This window comes from Setaria viridis, chromosome 7, assembly GCF_005286985.2.
Source record: "Setaria viridis chromosome 7, Setaria_viridis_v4.0, whole genome shotgun sequence".
Lineage (NCBI taxonomy): Eukaryota > Viridiplantae > Streptophyta > Magnoliopsida > Poales > Poaceae > Setaria > Setaria viridis.
This window is the reverse complement of record NC_048269.2, coordinates 29,352,839-29,372,824: the sequence shown is the minus strand read 5'-3', so window position 1 is coordinate 29,372,824 and position 19,986 is coordinate 29,352,839. Positions and strand designations below refer to the sequence as shown.

The 19,986-nt window shown below is 48.6% G+C and overlaps 3 protein-coding genes across 6 annotated transcripts; 1 reads left to right on the top strand and 2 right to left on the bottom strand.

Annotated features, from left to right (window-relative positions):
• Positions 1 to 3,329, top strand: LOC117864154 (cold-responsive protein kinase 1). 2 transcript variants are annotated; one of them, XM_034748169.2, is made up of 7 exons: positions 1 to 75; positions 1,495 to 1,606; positions 1,697 to 1,803; positions 1,896 to 2,106; positions 2,195 to 2,432; positions 2,517 to 2,667; positions 2,775 to 3,329. In XM_034748169.2, exons 2-7 carry the CDS (start codon positions 1,555 to 1,557, stop codon positions 3,129 to 3,131), a joined length of 1,116 nt encoding a protein of 371 aa, XP_034604060.1. In that variant the 5' UTR covers positions 1 to 75; positions 1,495 to 1,554; the 3' UTR covers positions 3,132 to 3,329. The 2 variants fall into 2 exon arrangements, with proteins under 2 accessions (XP_034604060.1, XP_034604059.1); XM_034748168.2 differs by lacking the exon at positions 1 to 75 and adding an exon at positions 93 to 390.
• A 986-nt stretch (positions 3,330 to 4,315) lies between these two features.
• Positions 4,316 to 7,177, bottom strand: LOC117864153 (F-box/kelch-repeat protein At5g60570). 2 transcript variants are annotated; one of them, XM_034748165.2, is made up of 2 exons: positions 7,083 to 7,177; positions 4,316 to 5,989 (listed from the first exon to the last, which is right to left on the bottom strand). In XM_034748165.2, exon 2 carries the CDS (start codon positions 5,925 to 5,927, stop codon positions 4,575 to 4,577), a length of 1,353 nt encoding a protein of 450 aa, XP_034604056.1. In that variant the 5' UTR covers positions 5,928 to 5,989; positions 7,083 to 7,177; the 3' UTR covers positions 4,316 to 4,574. The 2 variants fall into 2 exon arrangements, with proteins under 2 accessions (XP_034604056.1, XP_034604058.1); XM_034748167.2 differs by lacking the exon at positions 7,083 to 7,177 and adding an exon at positions 6,775 to 7,074.
• Positions 7,178 to 12,690: 5,513 nt separating this feature from the next.
• Positions 12,691 to 18,635, bottom strand: LOC117864152 (SART-1 family protein DOT2). 2 transcript variants are annotated; one of them, XR_004642352.2, is made up of 14 exons: positions 18,340 to 18,635; positions 17,501 to 18,138; positions 16,373 to 16,538; positions 16,230 to 16,293; positions 15,960 to 16,073; positions 15,773 to 15,866; positions 15,622 to 15,688; positions 15,486 to 15,545; positions 14,790 to 15,393; positions 14,349 to 14,704; positions 13,858 to 14,078; positions 13,189 to 13,270; positions 12,847 to 13,089; positions 12,691 to 12,771 (listed from the first exon to the last, which is right to left on the bottom strand). XR_004642352.2 is itself a non-coding variant. In XM_034748164.2 (13 exons), exons 2-13 carry the CDS (start codon positions 18,091 to 18,093, stop codon positions 13,009 to 13,011), a joined length of 2,502 nt encoding a protein of 833 aa, XP_034604055.1. In that variant the 5' UTR covers positions 18,094 to 18,138; positions 18,340 to 18,635; the 3' UTR covers positions 12,691 to 13,008. The 2 variants fall into 2 exon arrangements, 1 of the variants encoding a protein (XP_034604055.1); XM_034748164.2 differs by having other exon boundaries at positions 12,691 to 13,089.
• Between the last annotated feature and the right edge of the window lie 1,351 nt (positions 18,636 to 19,986).

Below are 19,986 nucleotides of genomic sequence, written 5' to 3'. Positions count from 1 at the left end.
AAAGAAATCGGGAAGAGGACGAGGTGGGGACGAAGACTTCCGCGGCGGAGTCGCTGCTGCTGCTTGGGTTCACAGGTGAGGAGGAGCAGGAGGAGGAAGCGGGGGCGGAGAAAAGTCAAAGGCTCGCGCAAGCGCAATCGCCCGGCGCCTTCTCGCCGCCTTCGCCTTCCTCCCCGCCTACCCCGCACGTTTCGCTTCCCCCCTCATTTAACTGCGCCAACCAGCGCCGCCTCCTGTTCGTGCAGTCCGGCCGAGCGCCCCTAATCCGCTACCTCCCTCCCTCCCTCCCTCCCTCTCCGGTTACCCCCACCTGAGGGCGTCTCGCTGAATTGGTTGCGCGCGCGCCGTACCGGTCGGGGACCTGCGCTCCGCCTCCGCTGCTACCAGCAGGTGATTCTTGCGGCTTTTGTCTCTGAATTGGTGGTGCTGGGCATCCGGGGGTTTCTTCTCGGGTGGGTGGTTTGGCTTCACTCGGGGCGCTTGATTGCGTGGAAACCGGCGGCTATTTGGGGGGGTTTTGGAGGGATTTCGTGTTCCATTTTGTACTTGTGTCGTTTAATTCTCCATTGCATCTCTGAATATTGTCACGTAGAGGTCCATGAGATCGCCTCTGCAAAGTCCAACTAGCAAATCACCCTCGCATCACCGTTTCATCAGTTCTTTGCTTGGATTTGCTGTCTCTCAGAGTGAATTCTCGTCCTCCTCTGAATCCAGTTCTGAATTGGTCCTCAAAATCGCCTTAATCTCGGTTTTGGCGTTGCTTCATGTGCCGTGTGTGTTAGTTCCTCTTGCTACAAAAGTACAAATGCGATTTGCTACATAGAAACCACCCCAATTTGGTGCATCGACGACCAGCAAGTCATCAGCTTAGTTCCGTGGCGTCTTCAAACATTCAGGCATCCTCTTTTTCCTGGAACAAAAAAATAATCACCGTGGAACAGGGTGCAATTTACATCCATTCTGTCGGCGTCAGATGGTTATTACCGGCAACTAGTAATCGCCATCTGACTTGCTAATTTCCACACTCCGGTGGAGACGATTGGCCCGACGGCCGCGTTAGGTGCTGGTTCCTTTCGGAAGGATAGGGTCGCGACTCGCGAGTAATAGTGACACTCATTGTTTCGTTTCTTCAAATTGGGGGCTGACTTCTTCCTTGACTTGGCTAAAGCTTCCGTGCAGCTGAAGCCTGAAATATCTTAGTTTGGTGGTTTCACATTTTGATGTCTCCCTATCTTTACAGTACTAACCTGATTGAATTTAAATACGGTAAATGGTTAGGTAGCTAGAAAACGTGGCATCAATGTGTTTCCACATTGTTAGCGCTTTCCTCTCAAGTGACCAATTGTCAGCTCTAAACACGCAAATTGTTGTTTACAATATAATTGCCATGTGAGTCCAACGGCTAACTGGCGATACCAGCTAGGTTGATTTACAAATCCCAATTGATCTATTGAACTCTTTGCTAATGGTCAACATATCTTTGTTCTGTTTCAGAAACTGCTTCTAGGTTTCCTGCTTTTTTCTGTGGGCACATCTGCAACCGAATTGGTAAAGATGGGTTGCTGCTTTGGAAAGAAAGCTGAACAAGCCGTTCAAGGCGATGGTGGTGAGCAATTTTTGCCTTATCGTCACTGCTACATGCATTTGACATTCATGCAATTTTCCATTCTTACATGTGCTTGCTTTGTTGTTCCAGATGTACATAGCGTGAAAGTCTTTTCTTACAGTGAGTTGAGAAAGGCTACACAAGATTTCAGTGGAGCAAATAAGATCGGCGAGGGTGGTTTTGGTTCCGTCTTCAGGGTAAATATGCACAGCATTTTCAGCATCTCATCAGGTGTCTTGTGCAGACAGTATGAGAATCCTTGGCTTACGTTTCAATTTTGGTTGATCAGGGAGTGCTTAAAGATGAGACAGTAGTTGCAGTGAAAGTTCTATCTGCTACTTCAAGGCAAGGCATCCGGGAGTTTTTGACTGAACTTACAGCAATATCTGACATTAAGCATGAAAACCTCGTCACTCTTATCGGTTGCTGCGCGGAAGGCTCTCACAGAATCCTTATTTACAATTACCTTGAGAACAACAGCCTTTCACAGACATTGCTAGGTGACACATCGTTCTGCTAACAACTGCTCCCATCGTCAATGTCTTCATAAGTTTCATACTTAAAAATGTTATGGCTACGCCGTTGCAGGAACCAGATATAGTAACATTCGGTTCAACTGGCGGGCACGTGTCAAAATTGCTGTGGGTGTCGCCCGTGGACTTGCATTTCTCCATGAGGAAATCCGGCCTCCCATTATCCACCGGGACATAAAGGCGAGCAACATTCTTCTTGACAAGGATCTCACCCCAAAAATTTCTGATTTTGGGTTGGCGAGGCTCCTACCACCCAATGCAACTCATGTGAGCACCCGAGTTGCAGGCACATTGTAAGCATACCCCTAAATACTCGTTATGAAGCTTCTTTCCCATAATTTTCTGTAGTTCTTACTTCTAATTCCATTTATGTTTAGAGGGTACTTGGCTCCTGAATATGCAATCCGAGGTCAAGTGACAAAGAAGTCCGACATCTATAGTTATGGAGTTCTTCTTTTAGAAATTGTTAGTGGCAGATGCAACACCAATACAAGATTACCTTCCGAAGATCAATTTCTTCTTGAGAGGGTAAGCACTTCTTGCCACATATCTGAGAAAGTAACCTACAAGTAGCAAATTTGGCAACGATGCAATAAATACCACTGAACTTGACAAGCATGCTGCTGCTCTTTCAGACATGGGGCCTCTATGAGGAAGAACGTTTGGAAGAGATCATCGATATCGACGTCGGTGATGACCTGGATGTCGAGGAGGCATGCCGTTTCATGAAGATAGGCCTGCTATGCACACAGGACGCGATGGCGCGTCGTCCCAACATGACCAATGTCGTCCGGATGCTCACAGGGGAGAAGAGAATCAACGTAGACAAGATCACTAGGCCCGCCATGATCACCGACTTTGCGGATCTCAAGGTCAGCAACAAGGGGCAAAGATCAAGCGAGACACGCTCTCCCGCGACGACTGCACCCACAACGTTCACCACTACAGAACCATTCTCATCGTCAGAAACGCCCACGCAGTCATCCATGTGAAATTCTGAACGTCAGAAGCGTCCTTTTTTTCTCTCCCTCAGTTTGTATATTGTGTGAATTGTGATAGAAGGGTCAGGTTACATGCAATTTTTGATGAGTTTCTTGTTTGATTTGTTATGAGGAAAGATCTCATCGGCAGCTTATTGCTTCTTTGTATGCTGTAAATATTTCGAAACGAAGATGATAAGCTTTGCGCCATTCGCATTCTGGGACTACCATGTTGGAATGCTGCAACTTTAATTGTTATGGCCTGGATGCGTTCGCCCTATATGGAATATTTTTTTTTTAAAAAAAAGATAATTAGTTGAACGCTGATCAACATCTCTAATCTAAGTTAAAAAAATAAGAAGTAGATTCTAGGTCTGAAGATGTACCTCTGACGCTCATGGTACATCATGCTGATGTCAATAGGAAAGAAGATGTCCAAATGTCGCTCATCTCACCAGTACAGGCACGGTCAAGTGGCCTGGCTCCGAGTTTTTGCACGGATGCTTACAGGCAGTTGAGAAGCGAAGAACCGATCAAAGGCCGATTTCCGTGTACAGCATGGACAGCAATAGGACGAGATTTGTGACGAGAAACGCGTCGCCGTCGTCATTAATCGCCAAGAACGCTACAAATTTGCCCGGCATGAACATGTCAAAGATACATGCTGTCGGAATCGATGCGATGCTCCTTCAAACCGTTTTAAAGTGGGATTGACCCGATGCATTGTTCAGAGATCAAATATTAGCATTCACATCAGCGTGTTCTTTTAGCAGAGTTTCAGTTCAATTCAACGTCTGTCGCTAGCAAGTGACAACTGCTGCCAGCCACTCAGGAGGATGTTCTTTGTTTGCGGTGGGGGGCAAAACCATCAGCGAAGTAAACGAAGCTGACAATCTGAACTGACGAGTCACCAAAGTAAACGAAGTTGACAGACTCTTTATTTATTCTTATTCCGGGGAACACCGGTCAAACTCTTTCACTGAAAATATTGGGCATACCACTCACAATGATACTGGATGGACATTAGGCAGTGCAGAATAATCTGAAAGTAAGATACAGCAAGGTTCTGACTGGCATCCAGAAATGTCTGAGCAGACTGCAAGATATCTGAACATAGGTACGGAAGTACGGTACATTGAAAATCGAGGTCTGAGATTTTATCTCAGGGCAATAGACAGGAAACTTCGCAACAAGGATGATGAATAACGAATACTGCATAAAATTCATACTGGACAAGAACAAAGAATTCTGAACGAGTTTAACAGAAAAAAGAAGTTGTTCCAGGTAAACTGAACTGAATGCTCTAGGCTCTCTACCAAACATTCAATCAATCGAGAGCTCTGCGAAAAGGGGGTGTGTCATTTCTGAATTACAAGTCGTTATAAAGGGTAGCTAAAGGGCAGCAAGAAACAGTTGGCTTGCTAAACCAGCGGCATGTACTGAAGCGAAGGTAACTCAGCACCCCATTATTGCACAGTTGTAAACGAAGACGCCAGCACGCTCCTTCACCGAGAGCACCTCCCAGTCAGCACCATCTTCCCCACCTTCGGGGCACCAGGAATGCAGCAATATTACCTCACCACGAGGTCCTCTGTGGCCGCCAATTACCAGCAATCTGTCGCCGCAAGCCTTGAAAGCCAGGCCCCAACCATTGGATGAGTCAGCTCTAACAGGCAATGGCTTCAGTATGTTCCAGGTGTTATTTGCCTTGTCATACTTTTTGACCACATTTGTTGACTGGTCAGCGGCATAGAGCTGGTTATTTACAACAGCAACAAGAGGAGGTGACTGAGAAGCACTGGTTCCACCAGGGTACATATCAAGTATTCTCCTCCAGGTCCTTGTTTCAAGGTTGTATTCCTCTCCACAAGTCAATGAATCCCTCTGACTTGATACGCCCCCGATGACATAGAACTTGCCATCCATGAAGAAACCTGAAGAGAGCCTCCTGGCCAAGTTCATGTCTGGGATAGTCTCCCAGTGGCCAATCTCCGAGTTGTACAACTCAGCAGATCTCAACACCTGTCCATTCTTATCACACCCACCAGCAACAATAGCAATCTCACCTGAGCTTCCCGAGGCAAAAAGACAGCGGGGCAGATTCATTGGAGTGCATCGGGACCAACTGCGAGTCAGTAAGTTGTACATCCAAATAGCAAGGCCAGTATACTCACGGCCAAAGACAAGCAGCTGTGTCCCGACGGCAAGCGATTCCTTGTCTGCACAGGAGAAGCACTCGTCGCATGGCATTCTCGGGAGCCTCATCCACCGCTTTCGCGAGGGATCGAATGCTTCCCAGGGCATCAAGCTACAAGCGAGATACACCCAATGCTCAACAATGCCATATTTCCTTCGCAGTTTGTACAGATATCCACTGTTGATCAACAAATTGAATCTTTTATTCAGACAAGAAAGGGAAGGGTAATCTGATCTGCTTGACCAAGCAAGGCAGTCTTGAGACAGGTCATCATGAAGGCCTGGAAAGTAGCAATCATTTGATCTACTGCTACTTGAATCACCTCCCGACTGAACCTTCAGGATAGGTTTCTGCTTCTTAAGTTCAAGTTCTTCACTGCCCAAATCTGTAGCATATGGAAAAACATCTAATTCTGAAATATCACAGAACTCATCTGAGTGTCCCTTTGACTCCCCAGAGAAGTATTCATTCCTGACCAACAGAAAGTAAGCTAGTATGTACTTCTGCCATGAACTCTGATCCTGCTGACCAAACAGCCTAAACAGATGCAGAACCAAAGAGCCTGGAAGGGCAACCAGGCTTTTCGAGTTGCAATCTTGTAAATCTTCCATTCTTTCTCTGATATATTGCTCAAAATTGATGACACCAAAGTCGCTAAGTTCACAGGCCCCCTCTGGAAAAGACAAGAGACAAACTATCAGAAAATGAACAGCATTCTCGATAAGCGTCACATATACTCTGGATCAAAAACAGAGTATATAATAGATACTTCTATGGCATATACAAGACCACATCAAAATATTCATCTTCATAGTTGACCTCTTGATAAGAAAATCTTCATAGCTTATATCAGACTTTGTGGTATCATGAATCAAATAAAATTATAGGCTACAGCACTACTAATCTCAGAAGATACTATCTCCCATAAAAACTTTCTGAGGTCTAACTCAGATACTCTTCTTTGGTTGTTGATACCAGTACCAGCAAGAATATTATTGCACCGTAGCCTCCTAACTCAGGCAGCCAAAAGATCGCATCATTCAACCAATAAATCACACAATAACAAGCACTTGATGACTCGTTTCAATCACTAAGCTACATTTTTAACAAAACCACAGCCGCAACAAAAGAAATATTCAATGCGTTTCTAACTCGGTTGATTCCTTGTTCAACAAAGATAATGTAAATTCAGTCCTAAACAAGTTTCACGAGAGAAACACAGCGAGGCATTTACTAGGCACATTTGCATTATCTGTTGTCACTAGACTGGAGGAAATAAAAAAAATATAGCTGTTCCCCCCTCTGATCCCTTTGGTCATTATTGTTCCAGACGCAAGACAGAACGCCCTCACTATACGAACACAGGGGAGACTAGCCAAGATTTCCCAGATGCCGGCTAAAATAGCGGCCTCTTCTCACTGCAAATCGGTTCGTCAACAAGCAGAAATCAAAGTGTACCTGGTGGCCACTCGTACAACAAAATGCGCTAAAAATCAGAGTCTCTCGGGCTCCAACCCACTCCAGCCTCCCAAAGAAGAAATGAAACAAACACCTTTCCCCAACCAATTCACCGCCATTTCCGCCACCAGAAGGAACTGAGTCAGTAGCAAAAGCAAAGTTTGTTTGGCATTTCACGACTACGGTTTGCGCACACTCTGAAACCGAAACGAGCAAAGGAAGAAAAATGGTAGAAAAAGAGCATCCCGCTTTGCAACGGAAAACGCAAGAGCTGGACACGAGAGAATTGAGCCGCCTCCTCCCCTCACCTCGCCGAGACGAGCCGCCGACGAGATCCGGGCCACCGGCGCGCGCCGGCCGCCTCCATCCCGGCGCCCAGCCCGCGCGGCTCGACGGCCTCCAAGCGAACCTGCGAGGCACGGGCCACGAAGAAAGCGGTTACACTCCGCGTCACCGCGCCCAAAGAAGAACAAAAAAACAAAAATGTGGCCGCTGCACGCTCGGCGGGCGCCGCGGCCGGGCGGCGAGAGGGCTCACCGGAGTCGGCCGGATCTCCTCGCCGGTGCGGTGGAGGGAGGGGGGAGGGCGGGGGTCGCCGACGAGCGGGGCCGGGCGGGCGTCGGGCGGTGGGGGCCACCGTCAGTGAGACGGGGAGGGCATGGGGGGCGAGGCTGGAGCGGTGGGGGGGAAGGCGTATATATATGCTGCCCATGTGCTTAACCCCGGCCGGGGGGGGAGGTGGTGTTCAAGTGCCAAATGGCTCCCGAGTTACCTTTAACCTTTTTTACGCTTTTACTGTTACCTCGGCTACCATGCTTAATCCCACTGTTATCTCGAAATCAGCCAGTAGTGGCTTAAAAAATTGTCACCATCCCATTGGACGCCTCCTGCCTCGCATTTTGAGGTGAATAAAAATTCTAACCCGTTGGTTGGACCTGGACGGCGTCTACTGGCTGGCTCTAAGGGTCAGGCATGAGCATTTGCAACGACTGTTTCTCTCTCTCTCTGATTTTTGGTAATCGAAAACAAAAATGTATATATTCTGTGATGAGAGAAAATGGGAGAATCTTAAATGAACAGATGCACTGGCGCGCACGTACATGGATAGATCCAGCAGCTGAACACATCGCAGAGCTTGTACTTGGCTTGCCATCTCCACCCCCTTTTTTCTGTTGTTATAATGGAATGTTTTTTTCACAGTGTACTTGCCTCTGGTCTCTCTCGGATTCAGGGCGTGGTGGTGGGAGTGGGAGGGCAGGGGGTGGGGGGGCGGCGGAAAAGAATCTCCAAAGTGGTGACGACCGAAAGCCAAGGCGTGTAGGCCATGCACGACCATTTACCCCACGTTTAAACGCGACAGAAATGAAAAGCGACAACGCATCGCCCCCATCGACCTCTCCCTCCCTCTGTGCGTGTGTTTTTTCCCCTTCCCCTAGCATGGCAGCATTATTGACATTATCTTTTCAATAATAATGCGGGACGCATACTCCGTAATCAAAGGTGATTTGACCGGAGAGAGTTATAGAGTAGCAGGCTGTGGTATTATAAAGCAAAAATATATTTCTTTTTTTTTTTGCAAATGCACTTGGGTCCTCGACACTGACACACTGTGCATATTTTACTCTGCTTTACTCCCACCCATGCCACTCATATCCAATCAGGTGCCAGGCTGTCCGCTGCGGATAAGGACTGCTGTCTTGTCAAGACGGTAAAGTTACCGCCCCGGTAAACGGGAAAGTGGTTTGCTTACACGTCGTCCCTAATCCAATCCCACTCGTTACAAATGCTTCATAATCCCGCGCGTTGGTCAAAGGAGGAGCAGTCGCCGGGCGATGTGATAGGGTGTCGCAAGTGGCCGGCGGCGACTGTTCGCGGAGCAGTAAAAATCTTGGAGTAGGAGTAGTTTAATGAAACGGCCACGTTTGATTTGAGCGCTTGACCCCCCCGGCCGGCCGGGCTGGCCCCTGGCTGGAAGAGAAAGTTACAGCGGCCGCCGGCCGGCCAGCCAGGCGGCAGCGTTTGACCCTCCGGGTATTCTGGACTTTTTTCTGGTGGGCTAGGCGGCGACTAGTGCGCTTCGATGATGTCAGGCAGCCAGGCAGGGGAGGGAACGAGTGGCTGCGTGCGTGGTGGCAGTGGCACGAGGGCAGAGGAGGAGAAAAAGGGGAAGGGGATCGAGTTGGAGCCCCCGTCGTCTGTTACATCCATCCGTATGCGTACGCCCCCCGGATCGCTCACGTCAACAGCGTGGGCTTTGTTCGTTTCGTGACATCTCCGTCGCGCTCGTCGCACTGTGCACTCGATCGCTGTTAACCACGTTTTTCGTGGAAAGGGGAGGGGGCAGAGGATTTTATTGCACGGCACGGCCGGAATGAAACGGACGTTCTGTGGGCACACTATCAAGGATGCATCGGCCGCGACCGCGACCTGTCTCGTCGCTTGGAAACGAAACGAACCCGTCGCCCAGACGCCCACCGACCCTGCGAGAGGTAGGCCGTGCGGGTGCGCGCGAGAGGGCACAGGACACGAACCCCGCCCCGCCCCGCCCCGCCCCGAACCATCGCGTCGAAATTATGGGGGCGATCGGGCGCGACCGACCGGCCGAAAAGCCCTCGCCATCCTCCGATGGATCTGCCAGTGGCAGCGACCGGCGGCCGGCCGGGGCAGGAGAGGCCGCCCGGCGATGGATGGAGGTGGCCCACGCGCGACGCGGGTGGAGTACACAGCTAAGCTAGCACAGTGCACTGTTGCGTGGAAATGCGCAGATCTGGTTGCCGCGAATGGGAGGCCGGAGCGCGCAACTGGCGGCCGCCGCCCGGGGCCCCAGCTAGCCTAGGCACCTCCTCCTGCTGCCGTTCCATTCCATTCCATTCCACCGCCTGCGCGCGTCACACAGCGTGCATGTGTGGGTGTGTGGGCATGTTCAGGGAAAGCCAGGCGTGGCTTTACGGCCCGGTTGGGGCTCAACCCAGCCTATACAGCCTAGCTGCTGAATCAGCTTGCTTCGCCACATCGAGTGAGGATAGATGGACAAGAGACTTGCTTCATCGGGACGCATCTGTCGCAGTACGACGCAGAGGCCGGGGCTGCTGCTTAACCTTCTCATTTCCCAATCACGTCTCACATCTAGAGCAAAGCCAGCCAGCTACGCGAATACCAGCCCGGCACCACTACACACCGTCCATATGGAGGAGATGATACGCATGGTGGTGGTGGTGCCGTGGTGGTAGAGGAAGGAAGGGGGTGGTGCACTACCAGCGCCATGTGACGTGCCATAATGGAGATTTAAGGCCCCCCTCCTGGCACGGCTCGCTAACTAATAAAGCGATGGCGTTGAAACCTTTGTGTACTCCATTTCCAGTACTGGTACCGCCGGGCGTTCCCCCGGCTCCCCGCTGAGGATGCAGAAAATACGTGTAGAGTACCAGTACCACTCCCCGGCCAGCAGTACCTAACTTTTCCGTCTCGCAGACGCCTGCCATAACTCCCGGGCGCTGCTTGCTTAACCGGCTAATCGATCATTAAGTCTTCGGATCTGAATCAGCCATCCCTAATCCCTTTTGCTTTGCCGCAAGCGGAGCAGCAAGCAGTCCATGCGCAGATGGGTGTACGTGCGCGAGTGCTCGGCCGGCGTGAGCTAATTAATTAGTGGCGTGGCGGTGTGCGGGCGGCGCCTGCAGAGTGGCCGCCGCGCCGTGGCCGAGGAGCGAGGGAGGGAGGGAGGGAGGGCGGATACCACAAGTGGAAAAGAGCAAGGGTGCGTCCAAATGGAATGGAATTGTTCCATCACATGATGCTCACATGCGTGCATGCGCTGCGCGGGGCGGCTTGTCTTGATGGGGTGGTGGAGGTGCTGGTGGTGCTGGCGGTGACAGCGCCGGCCGGTGATGGGACGGGCCCCTCCTCCACACCCTTCTCTCTCTCTCGATAGGTGAGTGAGGTAGATCCACCCACCAACCCAACCCAGCGCAGCTGCCTCCCCCTTTCCTTCCGTTGCGCGCGGGGGGCCCTCCCTCCCCGTCTTTTTGGGGGGTTTGGCCTGTTTCTCGAGGAGAAGTATACTACTACACATGCATACGGATGCTCGACTACTACTACTACTGCTCGACGGTTTCTCGAGGAGGAGGGAATGGTGACTTGGTGAGGCGGTACGGGTACAGTGCTCCGTTGGAAGAACACACGAGCAGATCGGCTGCAGATGCCGCCCTCCTCATCAAGCTACTGCTCGTCTAGCAGTGACCACTGCTCGTGCCCGGTACCTCTCCGCTCGCGCGCGGAGCCCTCTCTTCCACAGGCCGGCCGATGCTGTCTCCGAGATTCCATCTAGATAAATTGGCAGACAGGGCAGTACCAGCGTGACTATTGACGCGTTACGCACAGGTTTTGGATGGATCCGAAGCACGAGTCATCAGTTTTCACATGAGAATATGAGATAGCCCAGTTGTCAGCGAGCAAAAGGGACTGAAAACTAGTAGAAACGTTTCGCCGGGGCACACGTGGTAAATCAACGGCACAGCGGCGTTTGCCTCTCGCGCACGAGACGGAGCGGACAAGTGAATTGAAGCGGCAGCGAGTCCAGGCGGCGAAGCGAGGAAACGGAAGGAGTGGAGACGGGCGGCCGGGCCAGGTGGTGGTGGCGCGTGGCCTTAACTCGTGTAGGTGCGCGCGGGGGTGGCGGTGGCGAAGGGAGCGGTGGTGCTGTGTGGTGGCCGATCCACGTTAATAATCCCGCCCATGTGAGCCTTGCCAGTGGCAGGTCGCGCTTAATTATTCACGGCCCCATGCGCTCCGTAGGCGTAGGAGACGAGAGAGGGGAGCGGGGCCCGTCATCCCCGTCGCCTTTTCCTCCTCCCCTTCTCGCTCGCTCTCTCTCTCTCTCGTCTGTCGCCTTCTTCGTCTCGGCGGCCTAGCAGCAACTGCAACAACCGCATTGCAGCAACGCATCCTGCTGTTGCTCGCCACCGCATCGCATCCACATGAGGGGACGGGCCAGCCCCAGCACGACGCCAAGCAGGCTGATGCGTCGTCGCCTCATCTCATCTCATCCCATCGCCTTTAATAATGCCGGTTACTGTAGGCTCCTCGCTATAATACATTATCTACGTGCAGATGACGCTTTCCCAAGCAACCGAAACCGTTAAGATGGCACTCATGGACACCTTTTGCGCCGGCCGGCCGGCCGCTATCAAGCTTTACTAATTAATTATAGGGGGTGTGCTTGCTCCGTCTCCTTTCTTCTCCCTCCCCTCAGATCCGCGCTAGATCTCCAACGACAACCGAGACGGCGTATTATAATGCCTGCACTGTAGAGACGAGAAAGAAAAGGATCTCAATCAAACCCCCTGAGGGTGAGGGGTGATCTAGCGGCAAAGATTCGGCGTTCGGTCGCCGCCATTAACCCAACCTAGCCCCGCCGGCCACTGTTCGCGTGTCTCATTTTTACCACGCCATGTGCTGCTGTTAACACACTGTGCCCGTACAGGACGAAGCTTTGGCTCGATTTGTGGTGAAACAAAGATTCCCACATTAAAAAACTAAACAGAATGGTGCCCAAATTGCGAGCAGGGTAAGTGCTTGTTGCCGGAAAGGAATAGGATATTTCATCATACAGGAAAAGTCTAGACGGCTTGTGCTTGTGCCGCAGGTACATCGGTCTGGTTTGTTGGGAGCCTTCCTGGAGGCCACTGGCCACTGCTAGGGTAGGGACACCAGGAAGGTAGGTTAGTTCAGCTCCATGCAGATCTACCAATCAGGATCATGATAAGTACTACTTGCCACATGCTTCTACTTTAAGTTGTCTTTGGGTACCCCTTGCTCACTACCTAAGTTTGTCAACCCTAATGCAGACACTTAAATGCTTCCCACAACAGTACACCGATAGCATCGTAACTACAGTTTGTTCAAGCAAAAACGGTGTGCCGCGAGAACAATATTTAGATCCATCACCTCTCAGGTTCAATATCTGCATTTGGCAGACCAAAGCATGCGCACGTATCACTGAATTACAAAATGCCATCGAACGTGTCAGAATATTAGCGCGATCAGCTTGGAATGAAATGTACAGTCTCTTACATTTTCAGAGCCCTGGGCGCAGCTTCGTCATGTGGTGTTGGCGTCTGGCGCTGTTGTTGTCGGTGTCTCGAACAAAATCTGCTCCATGCCTGCAGCAGCAGATGAGCTAAAAAGGCTACCACTGATTGCTAGTAGTACTCGCAGTCTACGACCACTGCAGGTTCAGTTCTTCGGTTTCTTTGGGACTGGCGGAGGCAAGCCTCCAGGCTTGGCACTTCGTTTGATGCCCAGAAAGTGTTCGACCTGCAAAAGAACCAGTCGGCGGCAGAACTCTGATCAGATTGCCCATCATCTATTATACAATCAAATTACAGAATACAACAGAGAATATCACATGCCAACCTTTTTGTCTCCAAGCATGGGCGTCAGGCTCCCAGGTTGCTCTTTCTCCACGGTAGCAAAGCCACTGGCGTCACTTGCTTGACTGAAACAACAAACAGAAACTAGATTAGCAACCTCACTGGGAAAACTTGGAGGGTATTACTCAAAACAAAATCACACCAAGTTAGCTAGCCACTTCAATACAAAAGGGACTAACTACCACGTATCTCGAGTGGTAACATGTAATCTCACGCAAGCCGTTTATGAGTAACTTGGGACCCCTCGCATTCAATTTCTAAATCCAAGAGGGTAACTAAAAGGTTGATAGATATGGCCATTAAGTTCGACCAAAGATTTAAATTTAAATCACTCAAAACCTTTTCAATGGTCTACATGATTGCACTGGAAGCTAGCATGCTCTAGCATTAAACACCAAATTATGGGCATGCACTTGATGCTCACTAGCCAGCATAAATGAGCACAGAACCTTTCCAAAATGACAGCTCAAGAGTAAAAACAAAAAAAGGAGAAATTAGGGAGGAAACAATTGTGTGCTACACAACACAAATCACGGGAGTAATATTTGTGTTAAAGGCGTATTCAAAACAATTAAGACAGTTGAGTATCATCAAGAAACAACTAGAACACAAGAACGACAGAAGTTGAAGTGTGATGCAAGCATCAGAATACCTTGTTTTTGCATTGCCACTTAAAATGAGGTATGGTGTTTGGTTGCGAGCTTGGGCCTCTCTCATCTTTTCCGCAGCCATTAAAGGTGTGTCAGATGATTTCATCCGCTTGGTTTTCATCTCATCCTGATACTTCTTCTGGCGCTTTTCTTGTTTCATTTTTCCTGGACCCTTGCCATGGAATTTGTGTGAAAGATCTCGGAATGCCTCCTTAGGTGTCATCTGAGGGAGGAAAAAACACAATAGTTCAGGATAAACATTGTCAATTTCACATCTGTTATTCATAGGCATCAAATAAATTGCAGGAAAACCAGTGATCAATAATTATCATGTTGATGAAGACAAGATAGTATTAAGAATCTATATAAAGAAGGCTAGTCAGTTCTTGCCAAAAAATCATAAAAACAACCAAAATGCAGTTTAGTAAACATTGCCTATTTTTTCTATTCGGAGGCCTAGGGTGGGAACTGAACAGGGTGGGTGAGTACTTACCACTCGGCCAAATTCATCCATTCTTTCAATGCGAATATCTTTAGGTCCATCCTCAACACCTACAAGCTTACTCTTTTTCTTGTCTGTAGTTCTGCCTCCCCAATCTGTGCCCTCATTAAGGCTTCCGCGCTCCTTAAGAATCTTCAAGGCACCAGCCAAACCCTTACCTACTGCAACTTCATGTATAACCTCATCAGGTTTGACTTCTTCCTCGTCAACCTTTACTTGTTTTTCTGCATGAGCATCCTCTTCCATTGCTGCCAACCCATTTGTGTCATCTTTGACATGATTATCTGAAGGCATATCATCATCATCTTCGTCCATATACACACCATCATCTTCTGTCTTGCGTGCTTCTGGTAAAAGATAAGAGCAGTAGTCAATATGCAACTCCATAACAAATTTCCAAAATTTACATGGAAATTAGTTCCAACTGGTTACCTTGATTCAACTGTAGTCCCCACACAAACTCTTCCATCTCTGTGATAACAACCTTGTTTTGCTGTGAATCTCCTTCCGTGGCATCTGTATCCTCTTGGCCCTTGGTTGCAGTAGCCAGTTCAACTACGGCCAGAGGACCAGCAGCCTCTTCCTCCTTCCTCAGGGCTAACTTTCTTGCTTGCTCCAGAGATTTCTGGAGATCTTCGTAGTCATCACCGAAAACAAGTTCTTCTTCTTCAGCGGGTTTAGCAGGCATAATTTTCTCTGGACGCAATGCTCTCGATGCCTCTTCAGCCTTTGCAATGGCAGCTTCATATGCATTGCTTCTCTTTTCAGCATCAGCCTTCTGCTCTTCCTCCCTTGCAGATTGTCTCCTATCATCGTTCCTGGACCCACGATCAGCTGCCCCCAATCCAGAAGCAATTGCTTCTGCTTCAAGCGCATCCAGGTCCAGCTTCCCCTTCTTCCTGAGGGATTTCTTTTTCTTTGGTTTTTTAAACTGAAGCATTTCGTCAGGGGTAAAATAGTCCGTTGACATCTTTGAGGTGGAAGTAAGATCTTCTGTCTTTTTCTGGACATGACCACCTTCAATCCTTTTCCGGAGCTGGCAACATAAAAAATTAGCCAGTTAGTCCATGCGGAGCAGGAAATGCCATTGGCTGCACATCATGGTTTATGGGGCAAAAGATAAATTACCTCTTCTAGCTTCTTTTCTGCTTCACCAGTGAAACGTCCACCTTCATCAAGCGTCACTCCCTGATAAGTTAAAAGACAAAACAATTACAGAAATATTCAGCAAATGCAAGCAAATGAAGCTAAACAAAATGTTTACCTCATCTTGCACCGGGTCATCATAATGCGAGAGTATAGATTTCTTTGACGATGAATCCTCACTGAACCTACACACAGCCAGTACAATGGAAATTAGGGGAAACAAGATCTACAAGACAGCAACAACCATGCTATGTGCGTAGTGAACTTACTTGTCATCATAAGTCCCTTTCTTCTTTGAAGACTTATAAGCTTCATCTCGCTGTTTCTGCTCACCAATCTCAATGTTCTCAAGCATATCAGCATCTACAAATTATTGTATTGAGTTAGAAAAAATGGGCAGACTGAGAACAGATAGGTAAAAAAGAAAAGGGAAAAAAAGGAAAGCGGATCCATTACCTTCATTGATATCCCCATTGGCAAGAATACTCTGATCTTTGAGAGTCATGACAACTGCACCACCTTCCAATACCTTATCAAGGCCATGAAGAACCTTAACACCAGATAAGTGGTCTGCTTTCCCCAAAAACAGAAAACAACAAACATGTTACATCACGGCATTAAAAAAACACTAATGAATGAAACAAAAAAAATGAAGCATCTAGCCAACTATTAGTGGTTCCAATAAAGAGATCTTTGTAGCTATAAAGGATTTGCATATAACACTACCTCCAACTTGTTTATCTTCCTCTTCCTCGTCATCATCCTCACCATTTTCCGCCAATATATTATCCTGGCATCAAAACAAACTAAGGTTGGAGAACAACACATTACGCATGACAGTATATCCAAAAAAAAAAGGCAGTACTCACCTGCTCCTCCAATGCCCGTGCAAGACGTAATGCTTTCTCCTTTTCAGCTTGCCTTTTCTCATCAAGTTTACGACTCTTTCCCACCCATGACAGTATCTCAGCAGCCCCATCATCACCATCCAGTATTCCTCCTCCTTTTTTGTCCTTCAATCTTTCTTCCTTTACCCTGCAGGAAATAACCTGATTTAGAAATATTTGCATGCTCCATTGCTTAGTAGCAAGATTTGACAGCAAGAGAAAACATTATAACTATAGGATGTTGGCATTATTCGCAGGCTCCATTGTGCTGAAATGAAGATGAGAAATAAGACATACAAATTATGATATATTTATATGTACTCTGTTGACATGGAAACTCACATTATTATATTAGTAACATTTTTGTTAGCAATCATCAATAGTGCTGCGGAGCAGCGGTTGATCAGAATGCAGGTAGCATATCCAATGCTATAAATAGAAACAATATATGTCATATATGGATTGCAATGAATGGCCCATGGTTCATTATCATATAGACCACTATGAATCAGAAAGGTTTCTGTGCCTAAAGTCCTAAACTCTAGAATTTTCCTTGAATTTGTATGAATTTTATGCTTTATTAAAAGATTAACATTGTTTTTTGCTGTAAAGGTTCCTTTATTAGAACTTCAAAGTTCAACCCTCAGTACGTCAGTCCTTATCAAATTGTTCTAACCTGGGAACCTTGACAAACCTTCAATTTGTGCAGGTATCAGTATAAAAAGGTTGTGCAGGTATTATATCGACACAAGACTGATTGAAACCAAAATGCACTTCATATCCACATCAAATGTGCTGGAGAGTGGAAAGGGACATCTGCCACAACTTTGAATGTCTTGTACATATGAATGCAAGAAGTTAAACAAATCATGTTTCTAAAGTTCACATAAATGCTGGCTTGAGTTAATCAACATCCAATGCATCAATAAGATCTAGCATGACACAGTTAACATAGCAGAATGATTATGCCCATGATAATGTTCTTAGGAGCTCCATGGAGTCGCTCTATTACATATATTATTCTGAACCAGGGCAAATGATGATATATAGTTGCACAACACGCTAGCTGCAAACATATGAAGAACAGAAAAGACATTATAAAGGAGTTACCTCGCAATGCGCTCTCTGAGCTCAGTGGTTGCGGGCTGCTCAGCATCCCCTGAAGCATCAACTCTCTGCTTATGATCCCCCTCATCGCCCTTGGACAGATCTACCTCATCTTCTCCGCGACCCTTCCCCCTTGACTTCTCGCGCTCCCTATCCTCCCTCTCCCTGTCTCCCCTGTCCGCCCTATCCTTGTCTCTGTTGCGGCTTCTCTCCTTGTCCCTGTCCCTCCGTTCCCTTTCCTTATCCCTCTCCCGGTCTGGTTCCTTATCCCGATCTTTGCCTCGGTCCCGCTCCCGATCCTTGGCTCGGTCACGGTCGCGACCACGATCACGTTCTGGCTCCTTATCCCTGTCCCTGTGCTTACTATCCTTATCCTTGTCTCTCTCCCTATCCCTATCCCTATGCTTGCCATCATCCTTCTCCTTCCTCCTATCATCCTTCTCCTTCTCCCTCTCCCTCTCCCTTCTGCCACTGCCATGGTGATCCTTCTCCTCCCGCCTGTGCCTGTCCCTCCTGTGCCTGTCCCGGTGCCGCTCACCACCGTCCACCTCCATCTCGTCCAACGCCGCATCTCTCGTGTCGTCAGCAGCACCCATGACCAAAACTCAAAATCAGCACCGGATATCAGCCCACTTCTCTACCTGAAAATATAAAACCCCACAAATTCACAATCAATCAGGGTACGTTATAGTTCAACAGATCGTAACCACTATGCATCGACAAATAGACACGACCTAAACCGCCAGGAAACCCTAACCCCGCCGAACCGGTGGAGCGCTCAGCGGGAGCCTCGTGGCTACCAAATTGACGCGGAACAAGCAAACGGAGAGGAGCTAGCTTACCCGAAAAACGATCTAGGAGGAGGCGCGAGCGAGCGAGCGTGCGTGCCCTCGACGTTGAGGGAGCCGGCACGGCGAAGGAGCGCTCAGACGGCGACGACGGCGCGGGCGGGCAGTCCAGGAGATGCGGACCGAGTGGGTGGCGAAGGAGAGTAGACCGGGACGGCTGGCGGGAGGCGGAGGCGAAGCAGGGAGCGGGGCTGCCGGCGGGGTTGCGGAGGCGGAGGCGGATGCGAGCAGCGGGGCGAATCGGGGGAGGAGGAGGCGGGCACCGGGCAGGCGGCGATACTATGCGACGCGACGATGCTGGGAGCCTGGGAGAAAGAAAAATCCGATGGACTTGGGGCCTAATTATGTCGGTGAAGGGTGATGATAGATAGATCTAGCCTTGTATGAGAAAGTGGCCCGAACCTTACCTGTGCCAATTGGGCTCAGGTTGCGTTGTCTATGGTAAACCTCGGATCTTGGGCCTTGGGCTGACATGAAACCAGGGGTCGCCGCAATATGATGGATCAATTTTAGCCAACACGCCATGCCTAGAGAGAGCTCGGGCTCCTCAACCATTCAATATGGGCGTGATTGGTTGCAAAGGATCGGATCGTCCAGAACGGATGGGTTGTACTGGATCGTGGGAGACGGAATAGAGCGATACAGGGGTTTGTTTGGTTGCACTTTGCTGTCGTCCTGAATCATGCGAGGTTGTGTTTGGTTGTTCTGGTTGTATCGTTCTCGTGTACGATAGGAGTCACCAGATTGTGTTTGGTACGTAGAATTGGATGAGATCGGAGCACCCTAGCACCATATTGGTGAGGTTACCAACAAAGATGATGAACATGAGATGTTTTGATATTACAAAGGCTGATCTCGCGCTTGACTACTTCCAAAGATAATTAACTACTAGTAGAAGTACAATAATAACAATAAATTGTAGCGTAACTACGATATGGAGCAAACTAAGTTCATTTGCCGTCTTTTTTGAACCGACAGTCGCTTCTTTGATATCTTCGTCACCAGTGGACTCTAGGAAAGATGCAATTGCCTCCTCTTTGGAACTAAAACTCTTGTAGCAACAGTTTGGATAACCGGTGACCTGCTGATGACAGGTTACCCAAGTTGCATACACTCCAGGCTTCCTACCACGGTACACAACGTACCAAGCCATTGTGCCTTATAAAGGAAATGAAACTTGAATCAATTGTAAACGTAGATGAATGATAAAAGAAAAAGTGGATATAGTAACTATTGGCCTCAGATTTTATTTGCATCTTCTCTTAACCTTGAGCTTGGAGCATCAGTGACACTAAATCAATACCAGACCACAAACAGTATGACAATGGCAACAGAAACAGCAGGTCATTGGTAACAGAATGACAAGTAACAGCACATGGACAACAGCTTAGCAACAACACAATCAGAAAAAAGGAACAAGCAGTACCAGGGAGGTCGACAACAAAAACAATGTGACACAAGCATGACAGGTTACCCAATTTGCAACAGAGGCAACAGAAACAACAGCACTGCCAACAGAAAGAGCAACTACCAGGACAACATCTCAGCAACAACAGAACCAGAAAGAAGCAGTACCAGGGATAGGTTCAACAGCAATAAAAATGTTGGGTAACCAAGACAGGTTACCCAATTTGCATATTA

What these genes read in the sequence shown, in the direction of transcription:
- LOC117864153 (XM_034748165.2), bottom strand. Translation starts at nt 5,927, where the DNA reads ATGGAAGATTTACAAGATTGCAACTCGAAAAGCCTGGTTGCCCTTCCA.
- LOC117864154 (XM_034748169.2), top strand. Translation starts at nt 1,555, where the DNA reads ATGGGTTGCTGCTTTGGAAAGAAAGCTGAACAAGCCGTTCAAGGCGAT. An exon ending in AGCCGTTCAAGGCGATGGTG is followed by an intron (nt 1,607 to 1,696) that starts GTGAGCAATTTT and finishes TTGTTGTTCCAG; the next exon opens with ATGTACATAGCGTGAAAGTC. An exon ending in GTTTTGGTTCCGTCTTCAGG is followed by an intron (nt 1,804 to 1,895) that starts GTAAATATGCAC and finishes TTGGTTGATCAG; the next exon opens with GGAGTGCTTAAAGATGAGAC.
- LOC117864152 (XM_034748164.2), bottom strand. Translation starts at nt 18,093, where the DNA reads ATGGGTGCTGCTGACGACACGAGAGATGCGGCGTTGGACGAGATGGAG. An exon ending in CAATGGGGATATCAATGAAG is followed by an intron (nt 15,867 to 15,959) that starts GTAATGGATCCG and finishes AATAATTTGTAG; the next exon opens with ATGCTGATATGCTTGAGAAC. An exon ending in GGGACTACAGTTGAATCAAG is followed by an intron (nt 14,705 to 14,789) that starts GTAACCAGTTGG and finishes ATCTTTTACCAG; the next exon opens with AAGCACGCAAGACAGAAGAT.